This window comes from Ziziphus jujuba, chromosome 1, assembly GCF_031755915.1.
Source record: "Ziziphus jujuba cultivar Dongzao chromosome 1, ASM3175591v1".
NCBI lineage: Eukaryota > Viridiplantae > Streptophyta > Magnoliopsida > Rosales > Rhamnaceae > Ziziphus > Ziziphus jujuba.
Window position 1 is genome coordinate 2113832 of NC_083379.1, and position 22189 is coordinate 2136020.

The window sequence follows — 22189 nt, forward strand, 5'->3', positions numbered from 1 at the left end:
AACATGTATGATGAGCTATAAAATTTAAAAAAAGAAAAGCAGTAAAACAATGAATGTTAGTTTTTGTTTTTGGAATAATATATTGGGTTTAAAAAATAAACAGTTGCGCCTCGTAAACTCAATTTTTCTTAAAAAGAGAAAAAAAAATCTCAACCATACTGAACGTATACAAAGTAACATGATCGACAGTCCATATTCAAAAAAAAAAAAAAAAAAAAAAAATGGCCGACCTTCCCTGCAGTTCTGACTTGTCTTGCATGGTCGGTGATAGGACTAAGATTGACCCAAAAAAAACTCAGAATAAGTTGGAAGGAGTTAGTAATTAACAGTAACAAGTCTTAAATAGCATTTATGTTCATCTCGAAGGGCGGAAATAAAACTTATTAGAGAAAAGTCAATAAATAAGTAATAAAACCTTTTGGACAAATAGGGGAATTTTATTTTATTTTTTCATTAAAACAGTATAAAATCAAACTGTATTATATTTAAATAAAATAAAAAATCAAACTGTATAGGATATTGGATAAAAATTTCCACAAAACTCAGAAAGGAGACAATAGTCAAATTTGACAGATAAAGTAATAAAAAGGCGACTTTATTCAAATATACAAATAAAATAACTGATTTAGTACTAGGCATACCATAAATGAGAATTTATCCCGCTCAACCATATTAGGGCAGGGATTTTCCTATTAATTGCAGTGGGGTGGGGATAGAGAATAAACATTGGTCCCAAATTACGGTCGGGAGCATTATCCCGCTCAACCATATTAGGGCAGGGATTTCCCTATTAATTGCAGTGGGGTGGGGATAGAGAATAAACATTGGTCCCAAATTACGGTCGGGAGCATTATCCCTACTACATGTCCATCTCATATATATTATATAAAATAAAATTATTATTATTATAAATTATATATATATATACAAATTTATATAAAATGAAAATGACAATATTTTAAAATATTATTTAAAATAAACTAATTGTTTAATATTTTTATAAATTAAAAAGCTTTTAAAAATAAATAGGAAAATGGGGCGGGATATGGTGGAACCCACTCCAACCTAAAGCCGCATCATCTGTAATCGGAGAATGGGCGGAAGCCGCCTCGGCTTTGTCACGTTGCCATCTCTATTTGTTATAGCATAACTAAAAACTAGCCCCCCAAAAAAAAAAAAAAAAAAAAAGTTAAATAAATAAATAAATACAATAGAAGTATATAACTAGATGAAGCTAGATAGAATAAAAGATTATCTGTTTATCTCATGCTAACGAGTTAATTTTTTAAAAAATCATTTGAATGGATTATTTATATTGTTATATAAAAATTGGATTTAACTTAAGAGTGTTAAATTATTTTTATTTTAATATTATATTATTTTAATTTAATATATTATAAATTTCTATATTAGTATTATAATATTTAAAAAATAATTTAAATAAAAAAAGGATATATTGGCTGTTAAAATAAATTAGGTAATATATTGGAACTCAAATGAATTATGTCTTAGTTCATTTAAATTTTAAAAATAATTTTATATTTTAACTTTTAAAGATAAGTGAAATCTGAAAAAGCATCAATCATCAGCACAGTTAGGAAGAATTCTCATATATATATATATATATATATATATTAATAATCTAGTTGGGCCTCTCTTTCTTCAAAGCCTATAAAGGAGAGGGTTTTACGCGTGACAAAAGGAAGCAAGCCAAACAAGGTGCTGACACACCCTCAATTTCTCTTTGCATACTCCTAAAATTAAAGGCAACACCTTCCTCAATCCTCACTGATACAGCCCTTAATTGCCTTCTCTCTCTCTCTCTCTCTCACTAGCACTGCTTCTGCATCACCTTTGCTAAAGTAAAACCTTTCTTTCTTCCAATGGTACGTACTCTCTCTCTCTCTCTCTCTCTCTCTCTCTCTCTCTTATCAATATATTATATTTGCATGCGACTTTCTCTTCTCTCATCTTCTTCTTCTTTTATAATTTTCCATTTAAAGGTACTATTAAGGTGTTACGACTGTGTTTTCTGAATTATGTTTGTTCTCTTAATTAACCAAAACCAATATTAATACCGTATCGATGATCTCTTCTCGTACAAGCCTCCACTTTTATTTTTCATTTTCACTGAAAAAAAACAAAAGATTCCGGCAAGTGAACCGGCTGTTTCGATTTTTGCGATTTATCGAATTTTTTATTTCAGCCTGTTTATCATATTCATTTTATTTTTTATTTTTTATTTTGGGGGGTTTTGAATCTCGTAATTTAAAAATGACGTCGATAATGTGAAAATGGGAAGTTAAATGGGCGAGTTTGGAGAGGCAAAGCAATTTTGGTTGGTGGTGGTGGCGTAGGTGGCAAAGCATCTTTGCCTTTTCGATGCTTTTGGGTTTCTTCCTATTTCTTAATTTTTTTTTTTTTTTTGGGGTAATTTCTTCCTCTTTCTTAATTGGTAAGACAGGATAACATACGCCTTATGCGTACCTTAGCTAGTGTTATTTGGTATTAAATATTATTCCAAACACGCAAAACCAATAATGGACATGCGCTTCATTTGTTTTCTTAATTTCGTTTCAAACCCAACAAACGAAGAAACAGTTCTTTTATTTGTTATTTTATTCATCTACCTTTATTTTTAATAACCCAAGGTTTGACACTTTTTAACCAACAAATTTAGTGTATAACATATGATCAAGTTGTGTTTTGGAAGCCAAGCTTGTTGACTTTGTTTTTCAATATCTTCATTTAAAAAGGAAACAATTTTTTTTAATACTTTTTTATATTTTCTTCATCGTTAATAATAAAATATTAGAATTTTTTCTGTAAAAGATTTTTTAAATGAACCAAAAAAAAAAAAAAAAATCCTTCTTTTGAGCATTGGTACTTGATTGGTCACTTGGAGTAATTAGGGGAACTTACATTATTTTATAAAAAAAATTAAATTAGTGATAGTGATAAATTTATTTAGTGTCGGTTAAGCAGAGCATATTATTATCCTTGTGGTCATTTGCGTCAAGTCTATTTGGAAGCCAAAATCCTAATTGTGATGTGGGTGTCACTAACGATGATGATTCTTTAAGGGTCCAACATGCTGACACATCAATTTAATTAGCTGATCAGCTGTCATAGATTCACACTCACATATAGTTTTTAGAAATGTTATAGGCTACAATCACTATATTAACAGAAATTCTATAAATAGTGACAGATAGCAATATTTTCCATAAAAAGGATTAGCTTGCCGACAGTTCGAAGAAATTTTTTTTTTTCTTTACTCCTTTATCCAAACCTTCTGGATTATATGCATACATATAAGTTATCCAGCCGGCTTATAGTTGATTCTAATTATTATTATTATTATTATTATTATTTTATCATTACAATAGTTTTTTTTTACTATGTTAATGACTATGACCTCCTGTTTGGCTTGCCTAATTATTTGTAAAATGGCATATTTTTCTTTTGGTAAATAGAAAGATGGATATTTTTTTAACCAAAAAAAAGGTTTTTTTTTTTTTTTCAAAGAAAAAAACAATACATGGACATTTTATACTTACATGCTAAGGTTTTTATTACTATAATTATATAATTTAAAAATAATTCAAAATGTTTTATTTTTTAAAATCAATTACCATATTTATTTTTTATTTCTGTTTTTGTTCTTGTCAATTCCAAGTTCAAGTGGTCATTGGGGGCTGACAGTAGTTAGCCGGGACCATTGCTCAGCTGTGGACAACTAACAATAGTATTAGATGTTTAAGACTTGGGTATGTAACTCTGTTTTTTTGTTTTTTTGGTCAGATTTTATTCTTAAAATTTTAAAATAAACCATAAAAACCAGATAATATCTATTATTTTAATTTCGTTTTTGCTATATATATTTTCTCTTTTCTTCAATGTATATTACAATTTGTAATTATACTTACAAATCCTGATACTTAAATATTATTTTTCAAATTACCTAAATTTTATTTTTCAAATTTCTCTTATAAAATAACCTCTGCCCAATCAAGTTAAGGAATCACGTTTGATCCCCATTCACCATTTTCTCCTTATTTTTCTCAACTGTCAGTATGCCCACTAATCTCACTCTCTCTTAATATCCACTTGTTTTAAAATCTTGGCGAATATTTATTTTATTTTTTGACATAAAGTCCATCGCATAGGTCTATAGTATTGTATTCTTGTTACCATATAGTTACTTTCCCTTTTTTTTAAAAAAAAAAAAGAAAAGAAAACAATATCTTAATTTCCATATATACAATTCTATTATTTTAGAATGCACGCATGCATTTAGGTCCAATTGTTTAAACCTGATAAGTTTGGTAAGTAATTTTTAAATCCAAAATATATTTGGTACACATACGTTCTAGATGCTACTGTCAAACTTTAGATAATGATTTGAATGGTAGAGTATCTAAAAAAATAAAATATTTATTTATTTATTTTGTATCACTATTATTCGATTAATAAAAAATTAACCAAACATTTTTTTAAGTTCGATTAATTTAAGGTATTAAAAAAAATCGATTAATTTAAAAAAATGGCAAGACAAATAAATGAAAACACCACATTCAAATATCAAATTATTATTTTTAAAGAAAATGTATATATATATATATATTTTATTATATTTGTGTTTTGGGTGAGAAAATGACATAAAGAAACTTGGTAAGTGGTATATCACATTTATTACCGATTCATGAATCATGAATACTGATTTGAGGCTTCAAGCAGCAAAGTGCGACCGCGAGCGTCTTGTCGATACGTCATGTGGAATTCACATGTTTTTTATTTATGAAATTTATGAAGTTTTGCATTAACTAATGTAAAGTAAATGTTATGGTGTTGTGCAGGTCACCGAAGGTAAGGAAGAGCGGACGGCTGTTCTCACGAAACCATTTTCAATAGAAGGGGAATCAGACGTTGATCACAAACCTCCTAATCTGATTCAACGCATTTTAAGTCTCTTTACAAATGTACGGCCAGGATCAGATCTCACTCGAATGCAGGTAAGTTTTTACTTATTTTATTCATCTTTAATACTTTTTTTTTTTTTTATATTAAAATAAAAAAATAAAGACAGACTGTCATGACGCTGCATTAGTATGATATTGCACATTTTAAATCCAAAACGGACAATATTAAACGCGGACGATATTATATCATAAGCAACATCTTGGACTTGGAGAATGACATAGACATTATAAATAAAGACATTAATGAAGTGACGTATGTTTTGATTCATATAATGGAATCGGTAATATCATGAAATATATAATAGATTTATAGAATCAACATATATATATATATATATATATATATATTTCTATATATACGGAGCGTGAAATTCAAAGCTAAGCATTACTAACAAATGTACAAATTCAAAAGATGCATATAAGCAATTTTTTTTGTTTTTTATTATGAGATGGGGATTCAGACTTTGAACCTTTGTTATTTGTTTATTGCATTGGATTATTTTTCCTAAATACCTTACTGTTAATTTATTATGAAAATATTGATCCAGTTTCATACAAGCCTTTTTACACTAGGAACCCAACATCCGTAGCCCACATCCAAGGGATTAAAAAAAAGGAAAAGACCATCCTTGCCCACATGTCTTATCATTTTGTTTCCTTTAATGGGCTGGGCCAATTTTCCCATTGAAAAGTTTTTCTCCTTATACAATACTATTTCTAAATTAAATAAACATAAATCAACTTTTTATTTACAAAATTTCAATTAAAAATAGATGATTGTAACGTATAAAAGAAACAAAATCCTTATAATGAAGTGGTGATTATCTTAAAATCAAATCTTTCACCTGGCTGCAAAAGTGATGAAATATATGTTCCAAACATTGTGAATGTTTCCTTGGCTGCATTAATTTTCCTTCATTTAGCTTTCTTGAAACTCTTTATTACCCTGTATGCTTCCTTTGCTTCTTGGTTATTTTTCCTACCATACTAATTTATCAAATCCTATATATTTGCACTGAGCGTAAATATGAATTCTCATTAAGGTGTTTAAATTTTAATTAATTAATTTATTTATTTATTTGTCATTGTTCAGCTGCCTCCTCTTTTCAACGTTCCAAAGTCACAGCTGCAGTGTTTCAGTGAACCATTATACTGTGTGAACAATGATATGTTAGAGAGGTGCAACAACAAGAATAACCCAGTAGACAGGTTCTGTGCAGTGGTAGCATGGAATATCTCTTTATTGCGTCCTTTGAATTTCGGATTTGCTCCTTACAATCCCATTCTTGGTGAGACTCACCATGCCTCAAGGGGTTCCCTCAATGTTCTTGTTGAGCAGGTACACTAATTCCTATCTCATTTTCGCTAATTCTCGATTAATTAATTAATTAATTAATTAAGCCTTTTTAGGCTTAAATCTTGCAATCCTTACTGCTGGTGTGACTCAAATCCGCTCTGTGTGTGTGTGTGGCTGCCATTTGCAGATTTCACATCATCCACCAGTCACTGCCCTTCATGCAACTGATGACGAACAAAATGTTGAACTCTTATGGTGTCAACATCCTAATCCTAAATTCTATGGTACTTTCAATTTACTACTTTACTATTTTTTAAGGATATATATTTTTTAAAGTGTTTATGTTTGTATAAAGTGTATATATATATATATATATATATTTGGATCTTACTCTGGTTTGGTTGGATGATGTTATTGTTAACCGTGCAGGTACTAAAGTGGAAACTGAGGTAAGAGGAAAAAGGCTGCTTAAACTTTTGAATCATGGAGAAACTTATGAAATGAAGTCCCCAAAACTTCTGATCAAGTTCCTTCCAGTACCTGGTGTTGATTGGGTTGGTAAAGATACAATCCAATGTCATGAAAGTGGACTTTCTGCTGAGTTAGACTATGGTAGCAAATATTTTTTTGGGCTTAGAGGAGGCCATAGATCAATCAAAGGAAAGATCTTCGAAACATCGACAATGAGGCCCCTTTTCGAGATTGACGGTCAATGGGACAGGTCCTTCATTCCTCTTATATATATATATATATATTAAACTCAACGGTTTTGCTAAAGTTATGGCTTATAATTTTTATCTTCTTTTTTCTTGTAATGCAGAACTGTAACAGTGAAGGATATTAACAGTGGGAAATTTGAAGTAATATACAATGCAGAAAAAACCATTTCAGGACTTAAAACTCCAATAGTCAAGGATCAAAGGGTAACTAATTGATTATTGAATCTCTTCTGCACAATAACTTTCAATACTATCCGATCAAATATGCTAAATACTCGGATATCTATGATAATCAAAATAATGAGTGAATGTTTTTCATATGGTTAGGAAATATGGCCAAGTGAATCAGCTATAGTTTGGAGTGAGGTTAGCCAAGGAATTCTAAGCAAAGATTGGGCAAAAGCAAGAGAAGCAAAGACAGCCGTTGAGGAAAAGCAGAGAGAGCTGTTGAGAGAAAGAGAATCAAAGGGGGAAACTTGGGTTCCTAAGCATTTCACTGTCTCTTACAGCAATGAAAGTGGGTGGGATTGCTTACCTATTCGGATGAAAGTTCCACCAGCTCCCATTATTTTCCAACTTTAATATAGACTTTTTGTATAATTAAACATACTTTAATTTAATATATTTAGACATTTCTTTGGTTTTTATGATACTCCTGAGAATGTTCTTAATTGAAGGACCGACCCCACCTGCAAACAGCCAAAATTTGACCTGTTTTAGAATAAAGTCTTCAGCACACTGAAAATAAATTCTTTTTCGGGTGAAAAAAAAACAAATGGTCATAAACTATAAGTGTGAACTCGCTGAAAAAAATGATTAAAAATGAATATACATGGGTGCTAATTTGCTTTCAGCCAATTAGGCAAATATTTGGTGGGCAGTGAAATCCTTGTTTTCGTCAATGATGTGGTCTACGTGGGGTCGCTGGATCATATAAATGTGCGATGAATTTGTCGCTATTATTTAGATCTGGAGGTTGTTGCTAATAAATTTTTTGCTTTAAAATGTTTGTATGTTGTTCCGAGAAATTATTAGGAGATCTGAATGCACACCAACCAATTAATCATCCCCACATTTCTTCCCACTACATGTTTGATGTATGTAGTAAGAATAATATATTTACGGAAGTATTTTCAAATAAAGTTGAGATATGGACCAATAAATTTGTCGGTAGTTTATCTACTAAAAAATAAATTGATTTTAATACTATACACCGACATCATTGTTGTTATTATTATTATTTTAGTTTGGCATCCGAGAATTGGTAAAGTAATTGATATTTATACTGCTGCTTCTTGCTTCTATCTACTTTTTATTTTATTTTATTTTATTTTTAAATCAATTTCATTGCTCTGTTAAAACTTGTTATATATCTGTCTCTAAGTCAAAGTGCAAATCTATTTTTTCCTTATTTATTTATTTTTGTGGTTACATTTCTTCTAAACCTACCTAGGTTGCCTCTATCCTTTGTATTTTGAAACCAACGAGCAAGTGACTGGTTTTATCCATCAAAATTATGACAAATGGGAAAACCATGAAGAAACATTATCAATTAAGGAAGAATTATAGTTGAAATAACATTGTTGATTAGTGGGGCATTATCGAAACTATAGTCTGTTTGGAGCCAAGGCAGAGAGAGACCCGATTAATTATTAGCAGTTGGTATTGTCTAAATTATCATAGTGTGCCACTTTGTTTTACCATTAAGGTTTAGTATATTATAATAATTGTTATTGAAGCCTTGCAATGCAATCTTACTGGGAAAAATATAAAAGAAAATTAAAAAAAAAAACCGAAACGATTAGGTTGAGAATTTCTAAAAATGAATATTTTTTTCTTTATTAAAATAATAGAAGGTTTTTATTCTTTCGATAATAGATATGTAAGAACTGATTTTAATTTTCATATGATTATAATAAGCTTCAGTCTAAGCATATTAATATAATACCATTGACTTTGCCCTATGTTAAATATATATATATATATATATATAACTTAAAAACAACAATGATGATATTATAATCGTCTACTCATATAAAAATAAAATAACAATGGTAGGGAAATGATAATTCAAGTTTTATTTAAATAGCAAAATATTGTTGCTTAGATTGTGTGTCCTCACACACACACACACACACACACACACACACACACCACTCCTCACACACAAAATATTGTTGCTACGTGTATAAATAATAAAATTAGTTTCAAATTAGTAGCATGCGAAAAACTAAAGAAAGAAAATATAATACAAGAGACGACAAGTTGGGGACTAGCTAGCTAGCATTGAGTACTAATTGAGGTTAATTAGATTAATAATTAACTTTGTTGAACATTGGCTATGCTTATGGTAGAATATTCAAATTGGTTTTAGAAAGCTCACAGACTATTATTAATTATAATTGTCGTTAATGATCTAAAACCTAATTGGTGAGCCTTAAAATTTTAGTTTCACATTATTCTGTTGAAACCAATTTAAGGTTATCACAGGTTGCCTTAATTATTATCATTGAAAAATATGAGAGACTAAAACAAAAGGTAGACATCATTTTTCTCTTTCCCATCTTGGAAGTATTTTTTGAAAAGTTAAAATTTCCTTTTTTTAAATATTGTCATGATTTGAGCAAAATTAAATGGAGAAAAGGAAAATTAATTAACTGTTATATGATGTGATATGAAACGAATATTTCATAAATAGATTTAATTTTTATATGGTATGATAATGATAAAACGAAATTTTTATAAACACATTCAATAATACATATGTTTAATTTTAATGTTGGGTGTAATTATAAATCCTTGAATTTAAATGGTATGTGATTAATGAAAACTATAAGAGATACCGTTCGAGTTTTTATGCTATCAATTCAAGTGAGATTGGTTAATTTTCCATATCAAAATAGTGGAATGGTGACATCGTTTTGTTCCTGATGCTTGATTGGACATTTGTAAAGATTCAAAGAGCTATCCTGGATTCGATGAACCAAATACAGTAAGAACCAAGGAAATTAAATCCAGGTACAACAGAGAGGTCATTATTGAAATTTTAATCTCTTCAAACTAAACCTCGGCTATAAGAGCTTATTGCAAGAAAAAGAATCAAATTTTAAGCTCTAAAATGGAAAAAAGAAAGTATAAAACAATCCAATTGAGGAGATGAAAATTAATAATGATCATCGAAAACCCATTTCACCATTTTCCCATTAACCAAACACCATCCAGTATACAATACATGAAAGTATCTCTAGGTTAATTTCTTCTCTTTTGGCTTTTTCGTTGATCAAATTTAACTCACAAGAATATGTACCATACCTTACCCTGACCAAAATATCTAGCTAGCTAAGCTACCTTTTTCAATGGCTCCAAATACTCTTTCTTGAATATCCGATTCACTCCTCCTGGTAAACGATCTCTCTCTAATGGTGTCCAAAATAGGCTTCCATGAACGTGCTCTACACGACCTCTGTCCACCATTTCCCATCAAACCAAACTCGGGCTCTGCAAACCGGTTAGGACTACTCCTAGACGGTGATAAAGATGAATTCCACGCCGGCCTAGAACCATGTGGTGATCGCAAAGGACTTGAACCGGGAGACTTACGGGAATCACTACCACTGTTCCGGCTAGATTTCGCCGCTGAGGTGAGCTTCCTAACTATGGAGGCCAAGTCTAGTGGTGAAACATCAGCTTGTAAGGCAGAGTAAGGAAGCAAGAGATAGATTTGGCCTGGTTGAAGCAGAGCGTCCTGTTTCAAGGGTTTGGACCCTGAAGATAGAAGCTGAGCAGGAGTGCACACAAAATGCTTTGAAGGCTTCCCTGTAATTTGGCTAACCGAAACTGGTTGCTCAAAGTCTTCTACATAGCCATTGAGATGAACCACACGTACAGTGCTGGTACTCTCCGCTGCAGATGAAGATGATGATGATGATGATGATGATGATCTGCAAGAGAAACATACTCCCATTTTTTTTTTTTTTTAATATGTTTCTAGCTCTATCGGATACCAGGAATTTTAGATACCTGAAATTGAAGACTAGTGGGGGAGGAAGGGATATGTTTGGGTTATTTAAAAGTGTTTTTGAACCGAGGGGGTAGCTAACCAACTACTTATTGGGATTTCATTCAAGATTATTTTGTGGGGCTGTGCAAGTTATATATCACATTGCGCACAGTTGACTTTATTTTTTTTATTAATGAAAGTACACAGTTTAGTTTAAATATACGTAGAGTTATCAATATATATATATAAATATATATACCCACGTCTACAAATCTAGTATGTATATATACAGAAATTCTATGATGAGAATGGTCCGTATGAGGACTGCAGTATTAATGATGATTTTTTATAGTATTAACGATGGTTTTTTAAAAATTATCATCAATAATATGAAAAATCATCATTAATATTGTGGTCCACATGAATACTGTCCATATTATAGACGGACTATATATATATATATATATATTTGTACAAAAGTAAAATTTCTTTTTTTTTTTTTTTCAAAGGCGTGAGAAAAGGGTAATTTAATTATCAGTCATCCCTACCACTGATGGAGGAGTTTGGACAATGTAAAACGTAACTTGTTTACTGGGTTATAAATGTTGAATTAGTCAATCTAGGGGACAAATATTTGTAATGACCCATGTAAATCTCGAGTTGGGTCATGAAAAAATTGATGTTTGGGATGTCTCGTCATGACCTCCTTTTGACATATACTCCGTACGTGGGGAATGGGGCAACGACCAATCACTGCAATAGTTTGGAATGGATTATCCATTGTAGGACCAATTTATATATATATACACATACATACCCTTTTTTTTTTTTTAAATTATTCGAAATATTTTATTTGAAAATAGTATTACCTAATATATTGTTTGATATGTATTTACAAATTAAAAATTTAAGGATATTTATACTGTAGATGATTATATATATATATATATATATATATATATAAATTCAAAATCAAGGTGACTTTAATTACGAATAATATTATAGAATCATTTAATTTATCAATATGTTTATCAAAAATATAATATTATTATTTAATTAATTAACATATTAATATAATAAAAAAATAAATATTATTACATATAAACAAATCAAATAATAAATAATAAATAATATATATATATATTTTTTATAGATATATTGGTAGACTATACTGCTTTTGAAAGTAGTATAATTATAATTATGTTAGGCAAGAGGGAGTTTGTCTTTGATGCAGAGCAAATGGTAGTCGATTTCAAAAGTGTAATTTTCAGCTGTACTATTCTTCTATTTTCTATGTTGGTCCAGTGTTCCAGCAAAAGGATCAGCACGGCTCACTAATAAAACAAGCATCGTTTACTTAAAAGTAAAAAAGACTTTCTCTGTCAAATTTTGGAATCAAGCGCATGGAAGTAAGGTCTTTCTATCCAAAAACGTGTTGACGAATTCATATGAGACTTTGAAGATAATATCTATTGAATCAGATTCTATATCTTTTTTTTTTTGGGTTCATGTTGTTGCAGTTGTATTATGGATAGGTCTACCCTATATGGTTAATTGAGGTGCCAATTAAATTTACACTTGATACTTTTTTGCTTAAATAAAATTAAACCATAGTTTTTGTCACTGAATTGTGATGAGTATTCCTGTCAATCTCAAGTGGGAATTTGCCAAGGAACCTTTCTAGTATAGGATGAAAATCATTTTTCTTTCATGTTTTGAATTTTAAAGGATTTGGGCATTTAATATATATATATATATATATATATATATTTTTTTTTTTTTGGCAATAAGTTTGGGATTTAATGTTGAGAGGAAATTTATGGGTGCTTTAAATGATTAGGTTTTAATGATGCAGCACAAGGTGGTCTTAAAAATTGTATAACTAGACAATTTGTACACGTCTGAAATTAATAAAAATATTTCGTTTTGTTTTTCCGGGATTATGACCAACCTAATTTTATGACACTACCTTTTCTCCAAATGGGTTTAAAGTAGTATGAAATGGTAACCAAAAAGGGTGTGGTGTTATTTTCTTGACGTCGGGTGAATAGGACCCTTGTAGTTGAAGCAGTTGAGTAGGAATGGAATTTATGGAACAAAATTTGTTGACTCTTAAAGCATGGAAAAAAATAAACTGTAAACCTAATAGAAGATACAACTTAACCAAGAGAGAAACAAAGAAAAAGGAGCACAAAAATAAAGAATCAAGAAAAGTTATTGAGCAAGAAAATAAGGTATTAACCACAACATTTTAATATGCAAAGCCATTAATCCATTGCTAAATACGATGTGTTTATAGTTCTATCAGATTTGTTGCAGAAAACAGTCAACTAGAGAATAACCACATGTTTGCTTGGCCATAGATGATGGGTTGCTTGAATCGAAGGCAAGTAAGAGGGAAAGTCAAAACAAAAGAAATTCCAAAAAAAAAAAAAAAAAAAAAAAAAAAAAAAGAAGAAGAAGAAGAAGAAGAAGAAAACATTTCTTGTAAGATAAAATGCACATGAACAACCAAACAAAACATCCAGCTCATGGTTTGACTTTCAGCCTTTTCATCAACTTGACTGTTATTTATTTGCAGCAACCAGTTGACCCACAAAATGGCGAAAATAGTCATCTAAGCTTTCTAATTAAAATTTCCAAGGACAACATATAATAACATTCTAAAGAAAAGAAAAAAAATTGCTCTTCTCTTTGGTCTTATAAAATTTTTTCTTTTTTTTTTTTTTTTTTTTTTTTTTTTTTTTTTTTTTGAAGGCTCTGTTCTAACAAACTTGAAATAGGGAAATATATATTTGTAGACGGACCAAATTCAATTTCCCAAGTTTAGATTTTGCATATGCTCTTTTCCACTTAAAAATATAACACAGGGAAAAGATTGTCAAATAGCTTAATTACTGCATAATACTGGTTTATTGGCTTTAAAGGATTCAGTTTTCTTTGCCTCTCTCTTTGTGTATCTGACAATGTCACGCTGAATATATATATATATATATATATAATTGTCAGTTAATCACTAAAGGTTATACAACCACAGAACATTAAACAAGGTTGCACAATGAATGGAAACAATGTTCTACCTGTATTCATTTTCAGGTTATTATTATTTTTTTCTTTTTGTTTCAAGTCTCAATCATACCAGCAGTAGCAGAACCAAATGGGGCCAAGATGGTAGGTGGCTAAGGTGTGAGATTCACAAATTATGGAAGATTTGTTGGGACTTAAATGGTGACAAATAAAAAGTGGAGGCCTGAGTGCTATATCGATTCATAATCTATAATGACTAATGTATATCCTTAGGTGGCTTAAGTATTATGGCTACAATCATATATATCTTTATAAATCATCATTACCATATATATGCAGAAGTTGCTTTCTTGTTGAAGAACAAGAATGTTAAAGCAAAAATAGGGAAAATGCGGAGGAAAAACAAAGAATAAACCAAGTTTTTAGGGGTTAGGGGATAAGTATCAAAGCTCACCATAAAGTGCTCACCGTATCAAAGCTCACTTTATATTTTTGACCTTCTATACTAAATTAGTGGCAATTATCGTTTTGCTCTTTAAAACTTGCCAAGTTGCCAAGTCTTTATGTTAAACAACAAAATGTTATCATAACCACCTGAAATAGTGGCTATACCAAGTCAAGTCAAGTCTTATCAAGTAGACATTTTTTTATCATCCATGGAAAGAGGGACATCTGTCTCCGATAAATTTATTTTTTCAATTTATTGTAATGTGCCAATATTGTTAACCTACCACCGTTCAATATGGAAATCAGGGCCGCCAGCCCAATCCCAGATTTTTGGGTTTTGTTTAGGTTTGGCGTAAGCCCAACTCTTTTATTTTTAAGAATAACATCAATTTCTTCAGTTGGTTACAACAATTAATTGTATTATAAGTGTGTTCTGCAATAAGGGTATGGTGGATACTGAATACGGCTACTGAGGTTAGATATAAGCATCCGTGTATATGATACTGATCAAGGCAGTTTTTGAAGAAAATGGTTGACTTAAATTTGGTTTACAGACAACCAGTTTTATGAACATTTAACAGTTTAAACCTTTTCTTTTGGTTTGGTGTCAGCCTTTTGTGCTGAGTAACTAGAGTTATTACATAATATGTTGGGAAGGAACACTTTGGCATGCATGTTGAATATTTGGTCAAAATGTTACATAATACCATTGATGTCTCTTTGCACTTCATGTGTATGTAGATATGCTTCATCCAATATGGGTACTTGAGCTGATGATGAAAAATAAAAAAGAGCACCAATGTAAAAGTAAAAATTCTGGCTTTCTATAAGATCACCAGAGGCATCAGCTAATCAATCAAAAGCTCGCAGTCTATCCTCTGGAAATATATCAGCTTTTTATCAAGGTCATAAGCCACATTATAGTTTTGTTGAGCCATTACTCCAATGATATTGGTAGGAGTGACAACGTAGTCGTTGCCTAGACTGTCAGGGTCCACAGCCATGCAAAATCTATCCTCTGTTCTCTGATGAAACAAGCTTTCAGGGTCCAGCACCAACTCTGCTCCCCCTGCAAAGTGGAACGTAACAACTGGAAAACCCACTAAATCTCGAGTCACAACTCCATTGTAGCACAACTCCCACCTCCTATCCTCGTCTCTACTTCTGGTCAGTATGCCATCCATGAAACTGCTTATTTCGTAGGCGAGTGATGTAAAAGCCTCATAGGCTAGTGTTGTATCCGTACTTCCACTGTCAATGAGCACCCCACCGCCATCACTCGTCCTTGCAAATACATCAGGATCTATCTCAAGCTTTTTCTCCCCTATACTAATGCCCTCTAGAGTAACATAATAATGCCCATCAAAAGTTTCAAAAGGGGTTGAATAGCCTTCAAGTTCTGCCCCCTCTCCCAAAATTAAGTGGTTATAGTTGTAGAAAGGATCACTTATGTTGCCAAGGCAATAAGAGAATTTGCTGCCAAATTGTCTGGCCAAAGATGCTATTCCAGTCCCTAGTCCCATGACTCCAGTCCAATTTCCTCCACTTTGTCTGGTTTGAATATTGTGACCGCAACCAAATGTTACATTGGGCAAAATTACTATACCTTCATCAGACGTCTCAAAGACAAGTTGTTCACGAGCAATGGTTCCATTTGTGTTGCTTCCATCTTCATACTCTATTTTGAATGAGGCATGGTTAAATTGGTCGCATTGGCAACGCTTAAGATTGTTGCAAAGAGTACTATTACATGATAAGTTAGCAAATGTTTTGGACTTGGCAGGGTCAAAGATTGGTGCAGGTCGATGCAAACAGTTGGTGCAAGGTAGGCATTGTATCCATAGAAGACTGCTTCCAGTATCAACACCTACAAGCTGCACAACAGGGGGTTCTCCAATGGAGAAGTTGGCAAGGAATATGGTACCCTCATCGGGAATAACACTTGCCCGTATATCATCCTCCACAGTTTGTATATCTTCACTGAAAGTTGCTTCTTTCATCTTTGCCTGCAAGTACGCCAAGCGCGAGTTTGAACCTCTGATAGCACGTTCAGCACGATCGCTTATGGTTTCGTTTGGGTTGTGGCATGGATGTAGAACAGAATCTCGGTGAATTAGCTTCGCCACCAGCTTTCTCGGCCTCGTGGTGGTGGAGGCAGCGGGAATGCCAATAGCTTTAGCTGAAAAAGCTGATGAAGAAAGGAGAAAATAAACTAGTGCAGGTACAATTGCCATGAGGCCAAGGTTTCTTGATATGCAATTATGAAATACTTATGCTCTGTAATTCCTTAACTTGAGGTATATGTTTTGGATTATCATTTATGGCCAAAAGCCAAGATATGTAAGGTCACCAACCTATGTCACATAAAAGAAATGCACCAAATAAAATTAGCACAGTAAATAATTAAAGATTTGCTAAGATAGGTGGGTTGGAGAACAAGCCATATGCTTTATTATTCATGTAAAGGGCATGTTATATGTACCAGGAAATGAAAATAAAATATTTCACTTTTAAAAAGCTTGTTTGTCCTGCTTGATTGCCCTGAATGAGATTAAAAGAGGTGAGTTTGGTTTGTAAAATTGCTATGTTCAATAAATGGAAATGTTACTACACTAAAATTAAGCCAGAAGCACTTCTTGTATTCAGAAATCATAACAATGGGTTTATTCTATCAAAAAATAATCTGCTTCATTGGCCATCTATGAGTCATAGGCTGAAACCTAATGTTTATCTACTACTAAATTTTGGAGTCACTGGCTGATAAAGAATTAAACAAATAAGAAAAAATTAAGATAAATATATATATATAAATATATTCATCAGACCAAAGTCAAGGGTAGATTGCCAAGTTCCGCAGACTGAGCCATGCTTTTTTTTTTTTTTTTTTTTTTTTTTTTTTTTTTAATTTAATTTTCTTTGGCTGCTATGAAATATTAATTGACATTGCTCCTCTGGATAACTTCTTCTTCTTTATTTTCTTTATTTTTTTTTATTATTTTTTTCTTATAGGTTAAAAACAATGTCTAATTTTCAGGGCCAGCCAGAAAAGTAATTTAGGAGGACCACACTGTAGACAGACTCAAATTATGGGTCTGAACCACATAGAGATTAGGTTTTAAAAAATAATATTTACTAGCACACATTATTATTAATAATTTAAGTGTTAGTAACACAGAAAGAATTATTGGTTGAACTATACAATAATTTTGTACAATATTTTTTAAAGAATATTTAGATGTGTGTTTTTGTTTTTAGACATCATACAAATTCTATTTTCTATATATTATAAAAATACAACTGACAATGTTAGAGAATGTATTTATTAACTACATTGAAGTTGCTGTAAAACGGTATAATAAGTAATATATATATAAAAAAATACAAGTGAAATACCAAAATTTGGATAATATTAGAATAATAAATGCTTGCATAAAATAGAAAGGTATATAGATAAGAAAATACCTTGTTTAGATAAGATAATACCTTTTAAAGATAAACTAATACCTTAATTAGGGGAATAAATACCTATTTATAAATAATTTTCTTACTTAAAAAAACAAAAAACAAAAAAACAAATACCATATGCAATTAAAAAAAAAAAATCAAAAAATTTACTGGGGCCATGGCCCCCTTAAATTGTCTCCGCCACTTCTGATTTCTTAATTGGGAATGCTCGTTTTACTACGTTATATGCATGGTAACAATTCCTACTACATCAAAAACCAATTTCATCTACAAATTTTAGGAATTGAAACTTTTCGGTGAGTGCATAGAGAGATCCATGGATGCAAATATAATTTCCCTTAAATCAGACTATCAATTAGGCTGACTCAATATTTGTCTATCTTTACGACAATATCATGCTAATTACTATGCATATTGGCCAGTTATTCACTAATTGTTATATATACAACTACTTATAGAACATTAAATAAGGTTGCACAATTAGTTAATTACACACCAGTAATGGAAAAAATTGTTCCACCTGCATTTCATTTTACTGATTTTTTTTCCCCCGCCTTTATTTCAAATCTCAATCAATACCATCAGTACCAGAACCAAAACTGACCAAGAGGGTAGGTGGCTAAGGTGTTTGGTTCACAAATTATGGGAGATGAGTTAGGACTTAAATTGTGACAAAGAAAAAAAAAAAAAAAAAAAAAAAAAAAAAAGAGGCCTGAGTGCTATAGATATTCAATATGTGTATGTATATTCTTAGGTGGCTTTCCATGTATATTTCTTAGGTGGCTTAGATACTATGGCTTCAATCATATATATATGTGTATGTATATATAGGTCAAACATTTACCTTCTATTCAAAATTAATGGCAATTATTCAGTTGCTTGCTACTATTGTATTATGAGTGGGATCTGCAACAAGGGTATGGTTTGAGCTGGATGAGAAAGGCTTGGCTTTGGATATAGATAACTATATATGTGATACAGCAGGATTTTCAAAAATATAGTTTACAAACACCTAATTTTGTGCACTGATTTCCACATTTAACATTAAACTGTTGTCAATATCACATATCTGGTTTGGTGTCAGCATTTCTGCTGAATGTAGACTGTTAGAGCAGATTGCATTGGCAACCCATAACCTATTTATAACTAGAAGTATTACATAATATATTGGCATAACTGGAAGATTTTGCCATGCAGGTCGTAATATTTGCTCAAGCTGTTACAAATACCATGGTGGCAGCAGTGGTGTGGCAATGCCAACAGCTGTGGCTGAGAAGGCAGAGGAAGTTAGGACAAAGTAAACTGGTGCAGGTACAATTGCCATGAGGCAAAGGTTTCTTGATATGCAATACAATGATGAAATGCTGCTTTTCCTCTGTAATTCCTTAACTTGATGTACATGTTTTGGATTGCCATTTATGACCAAAATCCAAGGTATGTAAGGTTACCAACCTACATGTCACTTAAAAGAAATGTACCAAATAAAATTAGCATTGAATATCATTAAAGATTTGCAAAGAGAGATGGGTTGGAGAACAGCCATATGGTTTAATATTCATGTAAGGGCATGTGAAAAGTGGAAATAAAATTTGTCACTGACAAAAAGCCTGTTTTGTCCTGCTTCATTTTCCTGGGTTTGGTTTGCAAAATTATGCAATAAATTGAAATGTTACTACCATAAAATTAAACCAGAAGAACTTTATGTATTCAAAAGTCACAACAGTGGGTATATTCTATCCAAATACTCTGCTTCATTGGCCATCCAGAGTCATAGGATAAACCTAATTTTTATCTACTACTAACTTTTGGAGCCATTGGCTGATAAGAATTAAACAAATAAGAAAAAATTAAGTGAAAAAAAAAAATATATATATATATATATATATATATATATATTCATCAGAACAAATAAAGGGTATGCATTGCCAAGTTCTGCAGACTGAGCCAAACATGCTCTTTTTTCAAATATTAATTTTCTTCGGCTGCTATGAAATCTTAATCGACATTGGTCCCCTGGACTACATATATTTTTTTTTTTTCTTATGGATTAAAAACGGTATCTAATATCTTATTTGGGAATGCTTGTTTTACTACATTATATGCATAGCTATAATTTATGCATATTAACATGTTTTATTCCAGCTAACATATATATGCAATTTTAACTTATCTTCCCCTGCTTCTCAAACACAGCCCCAGTAATCACCATCCCCACCCCCCCCCCCCCCCCCCCCCCCCCCAAAACACACACCCAAAGCAAAGCTATAACAGAAAAACTAAAATAAAATAAATATAAAGAATATGAAAGCATAGACAAAATTATAATAATAATAATAATTTCTAAGGTCAAAATCATAATTCAATTAATTTTTGTGTTTTATTAATCATACAGATAAACATGCAAAAAATAAAATAAAATTGACAACCTTAAATTAACAAGAAAAATGAAAAGTCACACACTATGATCTATCCCTCTAGAAGTTGACAATCAATACTCTGAAAAGAAACAGTCATGCCAACACCATCGTAAGCAACATTATAACCCTGTTGAGCCATAATCCCGACGACAGTCAAATCACTTTTGCTCATGGATTCATGCACAGCCATGCAAAACTCACCTTCTCCATATTCCTCAAACAGGCTCTCCGTCCCCATACTCAGTTCAGCACCACCTGAGAATCCGAAACTAACCTCGAGAAACCCCACGAGGTCTCTGCTTATGACCCCCTTATAGCAAAGAGCCGTAGGAATATCAGTTTCCATCACTCGCTTCACGAATCCATCCATCAACTTCTCAACTTCACCACTCAAAGCTTCATACCCAGCTTTAGCAACGAAGCTCAGCGTCATCCCGCTATCGATCACAGTTCCACCGTCTCCCGACGGCTTTCTTCTGAACGTTTCGGGATCGATATCGAGTTTTTTTCCACCCACACTGATATATTCGAGGTTTAGATAGTAAAGCTCGTTGAAAACCTCCAATGGAGTTGAATCGCCTTCGAATTTCTCACCGTCTCCTAAAATCAACTGGTTATAGCTGTAATTAGGGTCTCTTATATTTGCTATGCAGTAAGAGAATTTGGAAGCCAATTTAGTTGCTAAGGAGAGATTGGGAGGTCCAAGACCGAGTATTCCACTGGGTTGGCCATTGAAACCGTCGTTATTGTGAGCACGGCCAAAAACGACGTCGTTGATCGTACTTAGTCCGTCGTCGGAAGTCTCGAAGGTAAGCATTTCGGTTCCGAGAAGTCCGTTGGCTAAGGTTCCATCTAAGTATCCATGAGAGAACTTGCAGTTGTCGGAGAGATCGTATTTGTGTTCAGGCTGTAAGACGGTGCAAGAGGGAGAAGAGCATGGCAAAGCCGTAAATGTGGAGGACTTGGAAGGGTCAAATAAAGGACTTGATTGGCCGAAACATTTGGTGCAAGGAAGGCATTGGATCCACAACAGATTACTGCCCGTGTCCATGGTCAGGAGATGCGCAACTGCTGGGTCCCCGAATGAGAAGTTGGCCATAAACTGTGTCGAGCTGTCCTCTGCAAAGACGTCGGCTCGGGTGTCGTCCGTGGCGGCGATGTGACTGTTGTTTGATTTTTCTGCTAAGATGATGAAACGGTTCAGCGAGGTTTTGAAGCGCGAAGAGCGCGTTTGGTGGGAGTGGATTTTGGATTGTAGCATGGAGAGTGAAGTGAATCGTGGTATATGATTTTGACGACATGTCGTTTTGGTGTTTTTGTTGGGTCGGCGAGAGTTGAGGTTAAGAACGGCGACCAGAGGAACTGAAGAAGAGAGAGTAGTAATGGTTGCCCTGAGATGGTCGCCATGGCCTTTTTCTGTTGCTTTTTGTGTCTTGTATATTCCTTTGTTTGGTTTTATCCTTTTTTTTTTATTTTTTAATAGTGTTTTTTAATCAGCTAAAAGTTATTATTAAAAAAAAAAAAAACGAAAAAGAAAAAAGTCTGTTCTGAGTAATAAAGATTGAGAGAGGAAAGGAAATATTATTTTAGAATTGGAATTTACATTTAGGATATTTCCTTTGCGTCTACTATTGGAGGAATTAGAAGGAACCAAATAAATAAATAAATAACAACTGGGGAACGATAATAAATTTCTTTCCATTTCATCTGCTTTTTAATTAATCTGTTCAGGAAACACTTTTTGTTTTTTATTTTTTTTAATCAAATATAAAAAAAAAAAGTTACAAAAATAGAAAGAATGAGACTTTTGGTGGCCTTAACGAGGTTTCTTTTAT

The 22189-nt window shown here is 32.1% G+C and overlaps 4 protein-coding genes across 4 annotated transcripts; 1 reads left to right on the top strand and 3 right to left on the bottom strand.

The window, feature by feature from the left end:
* Nucleotides 1–1649: 1649 nt before the first annotated feature.
* LOC107408733 (oxysterol-binding protein-related protein 4C) lies at nucleotides 1650–7650 on the top strand. The gene is made up of 7 exons (XM_048477065.2): nucleotides 1650–1886; nucleotides 4860–5015; nucleotides 6076–6321; nucleotides 6467–6563; nucleotides 6709–7000; nucleotides 7100–7202; nucleotides 7326–7650. Exons 1-7 carry the CDS (start codon nucleotides 1884–1886, stop codon nucleotides 7578–7580), a joined length of 1152 nt encoding a protein of 383 aa, XP_048333022.1. The 5' UTR covers nucleotides 1650–1883; the 3' UTR covers nucleotides 7581–7650.
* Nucleotides 7651–10094: 2444 nt separating this feature from the next.
* LOC112490182 (uncharacterized) lies at nucleotides 10095–11124 on the bottom strand. The gene has a single exon (XM_025069713.3). The coding sequence runs from the start codon at nucleotides 10960–10962 to the stop codon at nucleotides 10330–10332; it is 633 nt and encodes a 210-aa protein (XP_024925481.3). The 5' UTR covers nucleotides 10963–11124; the 3' UTR covers nucleotides 10095–10329.
* A 3600-nt stretch (nucleotides 11125–14724) lies between these two features.
* LOC112491717 (aspartic proteinase CDR1) lies at nucleotides 14725–16890 on the bottom strand. Its single transcript, XM_025074081.3, has one exon. It carries the CDS (start codon nucleotides 16704–16706, stop codon nucleotides 15321–15323), a length of 1386 nt encoding a protein of 461 aa, XP_024929849.2. The 5' UTR covers nucleotides 16707–16890; the 3' UTR covers nucleotides 14725–15320.
* A 3455-nt stretch (nucleotides 16891–20345) lies between these two features.
* On the bottom strand, nucleotides 20346–21738 carry LOC107431140 (aspartic proteinase nepenthesin-2). Its single transcript, XM_048462569.2, has one exon. The coding sequence runs from the start codon at nucleotides 21613–21615 to the stop codon at nucleotides 20404–20406; it is 1212 nt and encodes a 403-aa protein (XP_048318526.2). The 5' UTR covers nucleotides 21616–21738; the 3' UTR covers nucleotides 20346–20403.
* Nucleotides 21739–22189: the final 451 nt, after the last annotated feature.

Bases quoted from the DNA above. Each gene is read 5' to 3' on its own strand.
- LOC107408733 (XM_048477065.2), top strand. The intron at 5,016-6,075 runs GTAAGTTTTTAC...GTCATTGTTCAG, and splicing joins CAGATCTCACTCGAATGCAG to CTGCCTCCTCTTTTCAACGT. The intron at 6,322-6,466 runs GTACACTAATTC...TGCCATTTGCAG, and splicing joins TCAATGTTCTTGTTGAGCAG to ATTTCACATCATCCACCAGT.
- LOC107431140 (XM_048462569.2), bottom strand. From the start codon at position 21,615: ATGCTACAATCCAAAATCCACTCCCACCAAACGCGCTCTTCGCGCTTC.
- LOC112491717 (XM_025074081.3), bottom strand. From the start codon at position 16,706: ATGGCAATTGTACCTGCACTAGTTTATTTTCTCCTTTCTTCATCAGCT.
- LOC112490182 (XM_025069713.3), bottom strand. From the start codon at position 10,962: ATGGGAGTATGTTTCTCTTGCAGATCATCATCATCATCATCATCATCA.